The sequence below is a fragment of the Catharus ustulatus genome, chromosome 20 (genome assembly GCF_009819885.2).
Source record: "Catharus ustulatus isolate bCatUst1 chromosome 20, bCatUst1.pri.v2, whole genome shotgun sequence".
Lineage (NCBI taxonomy): Eukaryota > Metazoa > Chordata > Aves > Passeriformes > Turdidae > Catharus > Catharus ustulatus.
This window is the reverse complement of record NC_046240.1, coordinates 11,207,053-11,219,841: the sequence shown is the minus strand read 5'-3', so window position 1 is coordinate 11,219,841 and position 12,789 is coordinate 11,207,053. Positions and strand designations below refer to the sequence as shown.

At 56.1% G+C, this 12,789-nt stretch overlaps 2 protein-coding genes across 5 annotated transcripts in view; both read left to right on the top strand.

The window, feature by feature from the left end:
* Nucleotides 1–6,327, top strand: part of RPTOR (regulatory associated protein of MTOR complex 1) — a 95,872-nt gene extending 89,545 nt beyond the window's left edge. For all 4 annotated transcript variants that reach the window (XM_033076737.2, XM_033076736.2, XM_033076739.2 and 1 more), the window contains 5 exons: nt 317–444; nt 530–616; nt 1,998–2,114; nt 2,868–2,997; nt 4,370–6,327. In XM_033076737.2, coding sequence (XP_032932628.1) covers nt 317–444; nt 530–616; nt 1,998–2,114; nt 2,868–2,997; nt 4,370–4,438 — 531 coding nt within the window. In that variant the 3' untranslated portion in view covers nt 4,439–6,327. The remainder of the gene's footprint in view (nt 1–316; nt 445–529; nt 617–1,997; nt 2,115–2,867; nt 2,998–4,369) is intronic.
* A 1,016-nt stretch (nt 6,328–7,343) lies between these two features.
* CHMP6 (charged multivesicular body protein 6) lies at nt 7,344–12,498 on the top strand. Its single transcript, XM_033077122.2, has 8 exons — nt 7,344–7,437; nt 7,687–7,796; nt 9,278–9,365; nt 10,025–10,111; nt 10,194–10,259; nt 10,372–10,452; nt 10,639–10,693; nt 12,181–12,498. Exons 1-8 carry the CDS (start codon nt 7,375–7,377, stop codon nt 12,231–12,233), a joined length of 603 nt encoding a protein of 200 aa, XP_032933013.1. The 5' UTR covers nt 7,344–7,374; the 3' UTR covers nt 12,234–12,498.
* The last annotated feature ends 291 nt before the right edge of the window (nt 12,499–12,789 follow it).

Sequence of the window (12,789 nt, the reverse complement as noted above, 5' to 3'; positions counted from 1 at the left end):
TGTCCTTTTCTAACACACCTCTAGGGAGGCTCTGAGGGCTGTCCCTGTCCCTTGTGCCATGGCAGGGGTGGGACAGGAGGAGGCACAGCACTGCCTGGGTTCCTCTGGGGCTGTGCCAGGGGCCAGAGTGTCCCTGGTGGGGCTCAGGGAGCCGGGGCTGCCTCACCCTGCTGGTGTGGGGATGGGGATGGGGATGGGGATGGGGATGGGGATGGGGATGGGGATGGGGATGGGGATGGGGATGGGGCAGGAGCGTGGTCCAGGCCCTGTGCAGTCCCTGAGGACACCCCATGCCCTGTGTGTGCTCTCTTGGCAGGACATTCCCACGGGAGCTGACAGCTGTGTCACCAGCCTGTCGTGTGACTCGCACCGCTCGCTGATCGTGGCGGGGCTGGGGGACGGCTCCATCCGCGTCTTCGACAGGAGGATGGCCCTCAGTGAATGGTAACCCTGTCCTCGTGTCCCCCTGGGCTCAGGGGCCTCCCTGTGCCCTGCTGACCTCACACTGTCCCTTGTCCCCTGTCCCCAGCCGGGTGATGACGTACCGGGAGCACACGGCCTGGGTGGTGAAGGCTTACCTGCAGAAACACCCCGAGGGCAACATCATGAGCGTCAGGTACGGGCTGCACCCCGAGCTGTTTGCCCTCACTCACAATTGGTTTTTTCCCTTTGAATTCTGTCCCTGGTATTCCAGCACTTGGGAGGGTAAAGCTCTGCAGTTTGACATTTGTTTCAGTAATTAACTGCTGCTCCAAACTCGCTGGAGAGGAGGCCCAAAGGGATGTGGAGCTTTCCTTGGGGTGGTTTGGGGGTGACCAAGGTGCTGGCACCACGAGGGGTGTGAGGAGGAAGGGAGGGGAGCAGGAGGGTGTGGAATATCTTCTCTGGAGAGGCTTTACTGCCAACATCTCCCTGGGGTCATCTGGGGGAGAACAGGAGGAGGATGTGGATGGTTCATCTGTCAGTTCCTGGCCAGGATTCCTGTGCAATTCCCTAAATCCATTCCTGCTGCCTGCTAAACACCGTGGCCAGAGCAGCAGGTACTGATTTGGCCATTAAGGAGCAGCAGAACAGAATTTATTGTCACAAAGCCACCGTTTGCACACAAAGAGCCTCTTTCTCTTGATTAGAAAATGGAAACAAAACATAATTTTCTGGGATTCAGAACATTCCTGAGGCGGGGGATGGGCCAGCAAAAATGTATTAAGATTTTCAGACAGGGGATTATGTGATGCAGCTGCCAGATTTGTCGAGCTCCCATATTGGAGTTTTTAATCTTCCTCTCCATAAGCTCCTGCAGCAGCTCCAGGGGTCAGGTCCCTGTGCCCAGGGCTGAGGGCTGGTTGTCCCCTCTGCTCAGAGCCCTTCCAGCCTGGGGGCTGCAGAGCTGGGAGGGAATGGTGGGCTTCAAAAGGCAGCTCTGGGCTCTTCCCAGGTTGTGCAGCTGAGCCACCTCCCTTCCAGTTCCTTCCACTTCCCTCTGGCAGCAAAATCCAAGGAAAACAAATGACAGGACCCAGAGATCCTGGTGTCCAGGCTCTTGGAGTAAAGGATGGCACCAGCACATCTCTGCTTGCAGCTCTCCAAGGCAATTTCCTTGGAAAGGAATTCGGGGCTGCCATGGAGCTGGGTGTGCTGGGTGTGCCAGAACAGGGAGGGCACGCTCAGAAATGGGGCTGGGAGTGAGAGAGACAGGGAGGGATCAGAAACTTGGGATCAGCAGTGAGGGATCAATTTGGGATCTCTCCCAAGCTGTTCCTTCAGCACAGAGCATCCTGTGGGAATCAAACACAGCACCAGTGGGAGCTCAGCCGTGTGTGTTCCCTGTCCCAGTGCCCCATGGAGCTGGTTGGCTCATGGGCAGCTCTGCAGCTGCAAATCTGGGCTTTGGGCTGGGGCTGATCCTGGCTCTGGGCTGGGGCTGATCCTGGCTCTGGGCTGGGCTGGGGCTGATCCTGGCTCTGTGCTGAGGCTGAGGCAGCCTCTCTGTCTCACAGTGTCAATGGTGACGTTCGCTTCTTCGACCCCCGCATGCCCGAGTCCATGAAGGTGCTGCAGATTGTCAAGGGGCTCACAGCCCTGGACATCCACCCCCAGGCCAACCTGTTTGCATGGTAAGTGCTGAAATCATCCCTGCTGCCGTTCCTGCTGCTCTGCAGGGAGCCCAGGGAGGCACTGGGGTGGTCAGAGGGATGGAGCAGGGCCTGGAGAGCCACCACACAGAGAAAATGGGAATTATCCATGAGGAAATTCTCCCCTGGGAGGGTGGGGAGGCCCTGGGTGCCCAGAGAAGCTGTGGCTGCCCCTGGATCCCTGGAAGTGTCCCAGGAAGATCCAGGCTGCCCCTGGATCCTTGGAGCAGCCTGGGACAGTGGAAGGTGTGACATGACAGGGGTGGAACAAGGTGAGCTTTAAAGTCTTTCTCAACCCCAACCATTCCACAAATCCTTGATCCCTGGGGAGGGTGATTTCTCTTCACAGACATCATTCATGGGGTGCTGTCCATTCTCCTGTTTTTAACCCCACCACAGCAGTGCAGCTTCTGTCCTGTGTTTGCTGCTCAGGAGCTTTGTTCCTTTTTTATCCATCAGTGGAGCCCTGGACACTGGGTCCCTGTTCAGTGTCTGTGTTTCTGGGCTCTGAGTGGGGAGCAGCAGCAGCTCCACAGCCCCATGGCCTGGAGCCTGTTTGGGGTGCCCTGGGTGTGTTTGTGCACCATCCCTCTGTGGTTCCCAGGTCACTGTGGCTCTTCCCCCTTAGGGAACTGCTGCACTCTGCCCTTACACAGCTCAGCCAGGGGCTGCAGCAGCAGTTTTGTGCCCCCCCAGCATTCCCAGTGACTCTGTGCTCTGTCCCTTCCCTTCCAGTGGCTCCATGAACCAGTTCACTGCCATCTACAACGGCAACGGGGAGCTGATCAACAACATCAAATACTACGATGGCTTCATGGGGCAGAGAGTGGGAGCCATCAGCTGCCTGGCCTTCCATCCTCACTGGGTCTGTGTCCCTGCTCCTGGGGGTGGCCTGTCCTGCTGGCACAGAGGGGGTGGCACAGAGACCCCCCCAGGGCTCCAGGAGCATTTCCCATCCCAGCTCTGCAGCCTGGCTCAGCTCAGCTCACACTCCCAAATCCCCAAAGGGTGTTTATTCACTCCCTGCTGCAGGAAAAGCTGCACCCCAGGAAAACGGGAGAGCTGCAAAAATTGAAAGAATGGGCTGGTAAAGGCTGGAGTGGGGCAGACAAAAGGAGATTTTGGAGTCTGTCTGAGCTGAGGGCTCTGCAGTAATTCCAGAGAGAATCTGGGGCTGCTCAGGGAGGAGTGAGGTCCCAGCCACGTAGGGAACTTTGCTCACCCAGGAAAGTGAAAAAATGGAGGAGCTGGAAAAGCTGAGAAAACAATGAATGGATGGGAGAGCAGGAGGGAGGTACAAGAGTTATTTTTGAAACCTGCAGATCAACTCACACATGTTTAATATGGAATTGGAAGAGCAGTTTGCTCTTTAAACAAGCAAAGCAAAGCCCTGTCCGGCCAGGCCAGGTCCCCTCACTGCAGGAAATTCTCATTTTCAGCCCAGGCATCTGCCCTAACGAGCAGATTTGCAGTCATTTACAGAAATTATGTTGGCAGTTGGCAACTAATAGTGCCCATAATTTTTCCCTGTGGCTGGAATGGGCCTATAACTCCTGCAGAGCTGTGGAGCAGCTGGGTGTCCCTGCTGAATGTCACTGTCACCTGTGCCTGTCACTGCTCCACACCTGGACCTTGGAGTGGGTCACAGGAGGAGCAGCTCAGGGAGCTGGGAATGGGACTGGGACAGTGGGAGAACTGGGAATGGGGCTGGGACAGCAGGGGAGATTTAAAGAGCTGGAAATGGGATTGGGACACCAGGGGAGGCTCAGGGAACTGGGAATGGGACTGGGACACCAGGGGAGATTTAAAGAGCTGGAAATGGGACTGGGACAGCAGGGGAGACTGGGGGAGCTGGGAAGGGGCTGGAGGATTCCTGGGGGAGCTGGGAAGGGGCTCAGCCTGGAGAAAAGGAGGCTCAGGAGGGACCTCCAGGCTCTGCACAACCCTCTGCCAGGAGGTGGGAATCAGGATCTGCTCCCAGGGACAGGGACAGGACAAGAGGAAATGGCCTCAGGCTGGCCAGGGCAGGCTCAGGGTGGACAGCAGCAGGAATTTCCCCATGGAAAGGGTGCTCAGGGGTTGGAACTGCCCAGGGAGGGTTGGGGTGCCATCCCTGGGCTGCCAAGGTGGGGATGGGTCTCTGGTTGATGTCAGAGGGGTGTTCCATCCCCTCTGTCGCTGTGCCCGTGTCCCTCTGTCGCTGTGACCGTGTCCCTCTGTCCCTCTGTCCCTCGCAGCCCCACCTGGCCGTGGGCAGCAATGATTTCTACATCTCGGTGTACTCGGTGGAGAAGAGGATCAGATGACGGCGCGGCCGGAGCGGCTCCGGGCGGGGCTCCTGTACATAGAGAAATCATCGACTTGAATGTTTCGTGTTGGCTGCTGCTGCACCCCATAACTTGAACATTTGTTCTTCTGACTTAGCTACTGATGGGTTTGACGAGGGGAAGAGACAATCTCCTGGTTTTTGTTTCGTTTTGTTTTCCAGCTATATCCTCTAAAAGCTACAGAAAAGGAACGTTTATTTTTGTTTCCAGTGGTTGGCTTCTCTGTCAGAAACACGGCTCCTGAGCTTGGAAGGACTTGGATGAGGCAACGCCCTTGAGAAGGGTCTTGTTTTAGTCTTTGCTCCTTGTTTTTGCTGGAGTGTGGGTTCTTCGAGGACTGTGAGGACTCACCTGCAGCTCCACGGGACCCTCCAGCTGCTGCCAGCCCTGTGCCAAACCCTCCCTGGGCCAGGGCAGCGCGGGATGTGCCTGCCAGGGAGGCAGGGCAGCGTCTCCTTGCATGAACCTCCCCCTCCTCCCTGCCCAGCCTCTCCACTGCAGGCAAGGACAGCCCAGGTGGGCACCTGGGGGCAGGAAGGGGCTCAGGGACGTGACAAGAGCAGGGCAGGATGTCCCACACCACAAAGGATGACGAGGGAAGAAAGGGAATGAAGATCTCCAACATCCCAGCGAGCCTGGAGCGAGTCACTGCTGTCACCACGTCCCAGCCCAGCCCTGGTGGGGAGCTGGGGGCACCTCAGGCCCTGTCCCTCCTGCTGCCACTGTCCCTGTGCCACAGGGAGCTCTGGCCCAGCCTGGGGGGCCCGTCCTGGGCTCTCTGTGCTCCCCATGGCTGCTGTGCACCGAGCTGAGCTCAGGGTTTGGAGCTGCACCCCAGGGCTGTGGCTCTCCTGCCCCTTTGGAACAGGCATGGAAGCACCTGGGCATGGAGAATCACTGAGGAGGAGGAGGAGGAGGAGGAGGAAGGCAGCCAGTCACTGCCCTGAGCCAAGCACCCTCGTCCCAGCTGCTGCACATTCCCACCCTGCACGTGTGAATAATGAATGTTTTGTCCCTTGGGATCTGTCCTGGGGCTGGAGCTGGGTGTGGAAAGCACAGCTGAAGTTTGGTTTCCTTTCCAGAGGTGCAGAATTCCCAGTGGGATCCCAGGGGATGTGCAGGCTCCCAGCAGAGTGCAGCTGAGCTGTGCTGCAGGAATGCAGCAAGGGAAGGGCTCAGGACCCCCTGTCCCTGTGGCTGCACCTCTGAGTGCCCACCCTGCTGCTGCTGCCAGGGGCTGTGGCTTGGGAGAGGTCCCCAACCCCTGTCAGGTGTCCCCAAGCCCCGTCCCCTGTCAGGGAGGCCGAGGGCCACACCCCAGGATAATTAATCAAAGGCTTTAAACTTCAAAACTACCTAAAAACCCCTTCTAAGTCCCCCCAGTGAATTATGGTCTAACAGAGCTGTGCCTCTTCCCGACCCCCTCCCGGGCTGTCCATGGGAGTGGAGCCAGAGTTTGGGACCTCACCTAACCCGTTAACATTCACAGCTTCAAAACCAAGAGATTTTTAACTCGTATCAGTGTGTTTGTGAAAGGAACAGGACATTCCTGGCGTGCTGGGAGCCCCTGCTCCGGTGCAGCCCCACACCCAGGACGGGGGATTTTAAGGAATTGGGGCTGTTGGGATTTTACCCAAGTGTGTGTGGGCTGTGCTTCCACAGGTCTGATGCAGAGATTCAATCATGGGATCACAGAGTTTAACCAAGGATCTGGAGAGTGTCCTACCTTAAAAGTTCACTTATCTCTATTTATTTTACAAAAATAAAGTTTAAAAAAAATATATAAAACCCCCCCCACACGATTGTAATGTGAGAGTAAAATGATTACAGACAAATAAATGGTTAATAAAAAATAAATGCAGAAACACTTTCTGGTGTGAGGATCTTTGTGTGGGGCTGGGGGCAGCTGTGGCCCAGGAAGGAGCTGGGTGGGATTTGAGGATGGGATTTGAGGTGTTGGTGACAGATTTGTGTCCCAGCCCCCCTGGAGCAGCAGGAATGCTGAGCCCAAGGTGCAAATCCACTCTGGAACCTGGCTGCAACCTGGTTTGCTCCAAGGGATGAGCTGCTGGGAGAAATGGAGGAATGGAGAAATGCAAAAATGGAAAAATGGAGGAATGCAGAAATACAGAAATGGATCCTGGCAGTGCCAGGGGAACGGCTGGACACGATGGGGTCAGGGAGCTTTTCCACCCTGAGCAATCCCATGACTCCAGGAATTAATCCATCTTGTCCCTGAGCCTCCAACCCTCTGTGTTGTATTCCCATTCCCGCTATTATTATCCCCATTTCCCATATTATTATCCCCATTCCCTATTTTATTATCCCCATTCCCAGTTATCCCCATTCCCTATTTTATTATTCCCATTCCCAGTTGTCCTATTCCCTATTTTAATACTCCCATTCCCAGTTATCCCTATTCCCTATTATATTATCCCCATTCCCAGTTATCCCATCCCCTATTTTGTTATCCCCATTCCCTATTTTATTATTCCCATTCCCAGTTATCCCATTCCGTTTTTATCCCCATTCCCTGTTTTATTATCCCCATTCCCTATTTTATTATCCCCATCCCCTATTTTATTCCCATTCCCTATTTTGTTATCCCCATTCCCTATTTTGTTATCCCCATTCCCAGTTATCCCCATTCCGTTTTTATCCCCATTCCCTATTTTATCCCCATTCCCTATTTTGTTATCCCCATTCCCAGTTATCCCCATTCCCTGATTTATTATCCCCATTCCCAGTTATCCCCATTCCCTATTTCATTCCCATTCCGTTTTCATTCCCGTCCCCAGCGCGCCCCCTGGCGGCGCTGCGCGGTCTCTGCGCGCTCTCGCGCTGTGCGGGGCCGGGCCCCTCGCGGCCGCCGTCGGGGGCGGGGCCGGGCCGGGCCGGGCCGGGCAGGAGCGGCCATGGGGAACCTGTTCGGGCGGAAACGGCGGAGCCGCGTCACGGAGCAGGACCGGGCCGTGCTGGTGAGGGGGTACCGGGGTGTGCCGGGATGTACCGGGCTGTACCGGGCCTGGCCCCGCTCCGGGCTGCCCCTGGGGGTGGCCGGGTCCCCGCGGCGATGCAGGAGCGGGGCCGGGGCCGAGCGGTTCCCGGTGCTGCCGGTGACACGGCGGGGACAGAGCGGGGACAGGCGCTGCTGGAGCTGCCAGGGCTGCGCTGTGACCCCTGTCCCTCTGTCCGTCCCTCTGTCCCTCTGTCCCTCTGTCCCGCAGCAACTGAAGCAGCAGCGGGACAAGCTCCGGCAGTACCAGAAGCGGCTGAACCTGGGGCTGGAGCGGGAGCGGGCGCTGGCCCGGCAGCTGCTCCGGGACGGCAAGAAAGAGTGAGAGGAGAAGGGGAGGGGGCGGCAGGGAAGGCGAGGAAACACCGCTGGGTCCGGGGAACAGAGTCCCGGAATGGTTTGGGTGGGAGGAACCTTAAAGCCCATCCCATCCCATCCCACCCCCTGCCATGGCAGGGACACCTCCCCCTGTCCCAGACTGCTCTGTCCCAGCCTGGCTTTGGGCACTGTCAGGGATCCAGGGGCAGCCAAGGCTGCTCTGGGCACCCTGTGCCAGCGCCTGACACCCTCACTGGGAAGGGTTTATTCCCCATACCCAGGGGAGGGATTTATTCCCAATACCCAGATCCCAATACCCAGGGAAGGGTTTATTCCCAATACCCAGGGAAGGATTTATTCCCAATATCCAGGGAAGGGTTTATTCCCAATACCCAGGGAAGGGTTTATTCCCAATACCCAGATCCCAATATCCAGGGAAGGATTTATTCCCAATACCCAGGGAGGGATTTATTCCCAATACCCAGGAAAGGTTTATTCCAATATCCAGATCCCAATACCCAGGGAAGGATTTATTCCCAATACCCATGGAGGGATTTATTCCCAGTACCCAGGGAAGGATTTATTCCCTATACCCAGGGAGGGATTTATTCCCAATACCCAGGGAAGGATTTATTCCCAATACCCAGGGAAGGGTTTATTCCCAATACCCAGGGAGGGATTTATTCCCAATACCCAGATCCCAATACCAAGGGAAGGATTCATTCCCTATACCCAGGGAAGGGTTTATTCCCAATACCCAGGGAGGGATTTATTCCCAATACCCAGGGAAGGATTTATTCCCAATACCCAGGGAAGGATTTATTCCCTATACCCAGGGAAGGATTTATTCCCTATACCCAGGGAAGGATTTATTCCCTATACCCAGGGAAGGGTTTATTCCCAGTACCCAGGGAGGGATTTATTCCCAGTACCCAGGGAGGGATTTATTCCCAATACCCAGGGAAGGATTTATTCCCTATACCCAGGGAGGGATTTATTCCCAATACCCAGGGAAGGATTTGTTCCCAATATCCAGGGAAGGATTTGTTCCCAATATCCAGGGAAGGATTTATTCCCAATACCCAGGGAGGGATTTATTCCCAGTACCCAGGGAGGGATTTATTCCCAATATCCAGGGAAGGGTTTATTCCCAATACCCAGATCCCAATATCCAGGGAGGGATTTATTCCCTATACCCAGGAAGGGATTTATTCCCAATACCCAAGGAGGGATTTATTCCCAATACCCAGGGAGGGATTTATTCCCAATACCCAGGGAGGGATTTATTCCCAATACCCAGGGAAGGATTTATTCCCAATACCCAGTTTGCTGGTCCCTGCTCCTCGCAGGAGTTGCTTTGCCAGTTCAGCTGCACACGGGTTGCCCCCTTTTAGCAGAAGCACAGAACAAGCTTGGCTTTGATGGGGCTCCTTTGGGCTTCAGTTGCTTCATCCCTGCTGTGTTTCCCTCCCTGTGTCCCTCAGGAAAGCCATGCTCCTGCTGAAGAAGAAACGGTACCAGGAGCAGCTTCTGGACAAAACAGAGAACCAGATCAGCAACCTGGAGCGGATGGTGAGCGAGGCCTTGGGGTGTTCTGGGGTTTCTCCGCCTGGATTCCCTGGAATTCCATCCCAGCTGGCAGGTCCTGGCAGGTGCTCAGCCCTCTGTCCAAGGGCACATTTCCCAAATTGTACACGTGCCACGATTTCCCTGGAGACACAGAGTGGTGTGTTTGGAATCTGCAGGCTCCCTGTTAAATGTGTGGTTTGGGAATTGCTGCAACGTTACTCACAGGGGGGATGGCTGCACTGGGGCCTTCCTGGGCTTGTCTCAGGCCTGTCATTTCAGAGCTGGATGTGTTTGGGTTTGGGGAGGTCTCAGCTGGGACTGGCAGCTGGAAAATCCGGTGAAATCACTCCTGGGCTGTTGGACCTGCTGGTGCAGCTGCCTGTGTGAGCTTTTTGTGTGGATGTTTCCTGCTGCTGGGCCACTGACAGGGCACAAAGGCTCCACTGATGGCTCCTGGCAGCCTGTGTCTGCCCAATAATGCCAGCCATGGAATTATTTAGGTGGGAAGAGCCCTCTGAGCCCTGTCACTCCCCAGCACTGCCAGGGCCACCGCTGTCCCCAGCTGCCACATACCCCTGTCTGTAAAATCCCTCCAGGATCCACTGTGCCAATGCCTGGCCAAAGTGTGACAAAGGCTCTTCCCTTTCTCCTCCCCACTCCAGGTCCAGGACATTGAATTCACCCAGATTGAAATGAAGGTCATCGAGGGCCTGAAGATAGGCAACGAGTGTCTGAACAAAATGCACCAGGTACTGTGGCTGGGGCAGTGCAGGGGGGCCTGCCTGGAGCTGCGTCCCTGCAGCCCCTCCCACAGCTGTGGCTCTCCCTCAGGTTATGTCCATAGAAGAGGTGGAAAGGATAATAGGAGAAACCCAGGATGCTGTGGAGTACCAGAGGGTGTGTACCTGAGGAGCTGGGAGCAGCTCTGCTCTGCACAGAGCTGCTGGGATGGGCACTGTGCCCAGCACCCCCAGGCTGGGGATGTGATGTGCTTCCCTCTCTCCCACAGCAAATAGACGAGCTCCTGGCTGGCAGCCTGACTGAGGAGGATGAAGATGCCATTCTAGAAGAATTAAATGCTATTACTCAGGTGGGGTTGATGTTTTTGGGATTAAAACCCACATTTTTGGGAAGGTGTTTTTAAAGCAGTTAGAGTACCTTTTTGCTCCTCTCAGAGCTCAGTGTGGGGGAAAATGTGGGACTTTGCCAGCCCCAGTGTTTGCCCACAGCTGGGGTCTGTGACACTTGTGACACATTGTCTTTACTGTCCTTGCAGGAACAGTTGGAGCTTCCAGAAGTTCCTTCAGAGCCACTCCCAGAGAAGATCCCAGGTATGTTGTCCTTGCACAGCTTTGGCTCCTCGTGCTCCTGTCCTGTGCAATGGTCTGAGACCCTGTCCCAGTGTCCTGGCAAATGGGCAGGAGCAGCAGCTCTGGAGTGGGGACAGGCCCAGCTGGGCAGGAGCTGCAGCTCTGGAGTGGGGACAGGCCCAGCAGCTCTGGAGTGGGGACAGGCCCAGCTGGGCAGGAGCAGCAGCTCTGGAGTGGGGACAGGCCCAGCTGGGCAGGAGCAGCAGCTCTGGAGTGGGGACAGGCCCAGCTGGGCAGGAGCTGCAGCTCTGGAGTGGGGACAGGCCCAGCTGGACAGGCCCAGCAGCTCCAGGAGTGGGGACAGCCCCAGCTGGGCAGGAGCTGCAGCTCTGCAGTGGGGACAGCCCCAGCTGGGCAGGAGCTGCAGCTCTGGAGTGAGGACAGGCCCAGCTGAGCCCTCGCTGCAGGAGCTCCCAAGGCTGTGCTCGCTGTTCCATCTGGTCATTCCCCGGGGAAGCTCCCTGTGTGACACCTGCTGCTCCTGTCCCATCCTGTACCTGCCCTGAGACTCCTCATTCCATAGGAGGCTCCACAGGGAATTCCTTCCTTGCCTGAGGCAGGCAGGGCTTCCTCCCACAGCCCCGGGCCAGTCCTGTCCCCACAGCACAGGGACGGGTGTTCTGTGGATGTTGGATCCACCCTGCACAGCTCTGGATTTCTCTTAAGCTTGGGATGACTTGGAGCTCTTCCCACCTCACTTCCCAGTGATTTGGAAGCAGCTGGATGAGGATCACTGGAGTCCCACAGTTCCAGGATTGTCAGGACTCAGAGCTGATGGTCCCCGAGTGCTCCTGAGCGATCCGAAGCCTCAGTGGATGGATTTGTGTGGGAGAGAAGCTGGGATGTGGGAGAGCTCACTGAGAAGGTGACCAAACAGGCCCTGGTGGCCCTGCCTGGCAGGGAAGGAGCCCACTGGGATTCATCAGATGTCTGCTGAGGAGCTGAACACTCAGATTGGTGAAGACTCTTCTCGTGGGACAGCAGAGCCCTGAGCTGTTGCTCACTGGAGCTGGACCTGCCTGCCTGTGCAGAGAGGAGCTGGAAGAAGCCATTTCCCTGTGTGGAATCTGCCCAGGAGCAATCTGGGATGTGGGCAGTGGGGCTGGTTTCCTTGGAGCTTGTTTACTGCTAAACAGGGCTCAAGTGACAGCACTAAGGCCAAACAAAACACGGCCAGGGGTGTCAGGTCCCAGGGGTGAGGGCAGAGCTGGCCCTGCTGCTGCTCCTGCCCTGGGCTGGTAGCTTTGCATGATCTGAAAGTGCTGTGAAAAAGGGGCATTTCCACATGGGAATGTGAGATTATTTATAACCAATTTCTCTTAGTTCAGCAGCTGTGCAAGGATTTGCTGCCCTGCAGAGTGGACTCTGAGCCCTGGATCCCCCTCAGGAGATGGCTGCAGGATATTTGCATTCCCTGATGCTGTAACAAGTTTCTTTTCCTTCCACAGAAGTGTCACCCATCAAGAACAGGCCAAAGCCAGAGCTGGTGGCAGCATCTTAACTCCCAGTGCTGGGGATTCCCCCACGAAACTTTCACCCTGGACAGTTTGCCCTCCCAGTGTGTGCTGGGGACAGGCAATGCCTTGGCAGCATCCCAGCTGTGCTGGGTGGATTGTGGAGCAGGATTCCCTGCACAGGGTGGGGAACCTCAGCTGATTATCAAGCTCTTGTATCAAGATTATTTTCTAGTGCTTTCTTTTTTTGTAACTTAAATTCCAAACTCACTCAGCTGCGCTGTCTCGGGATTAAACAGCAACTCTAAATCATCCAAAGCCAAATTTTTCTCTGTAGTCTGGTGGTCAGTCTGCCTTTGCTCTGGCCAAATCCCAGGAAATGCCAGGCTCAGAGTGAGGTGTTTGTGCTGGGCCTGCTGGGTGAGCACGAGCTCTGTGTAGTGCTCTGGTGTCCGTGTCCTTCTGTCCCTTCTCTCCTGGTCTCATCTGTCCCTGTCCTGCTGGGCCCTGCTGGAGCTCTGAGCTCTGGGCTGGGCTCTGCCCTGGCTCGAGCAGAACCAGCCCCAGGGGTTTGAGTTGGGCCAGGCTCAGCCTGGGTGCTCA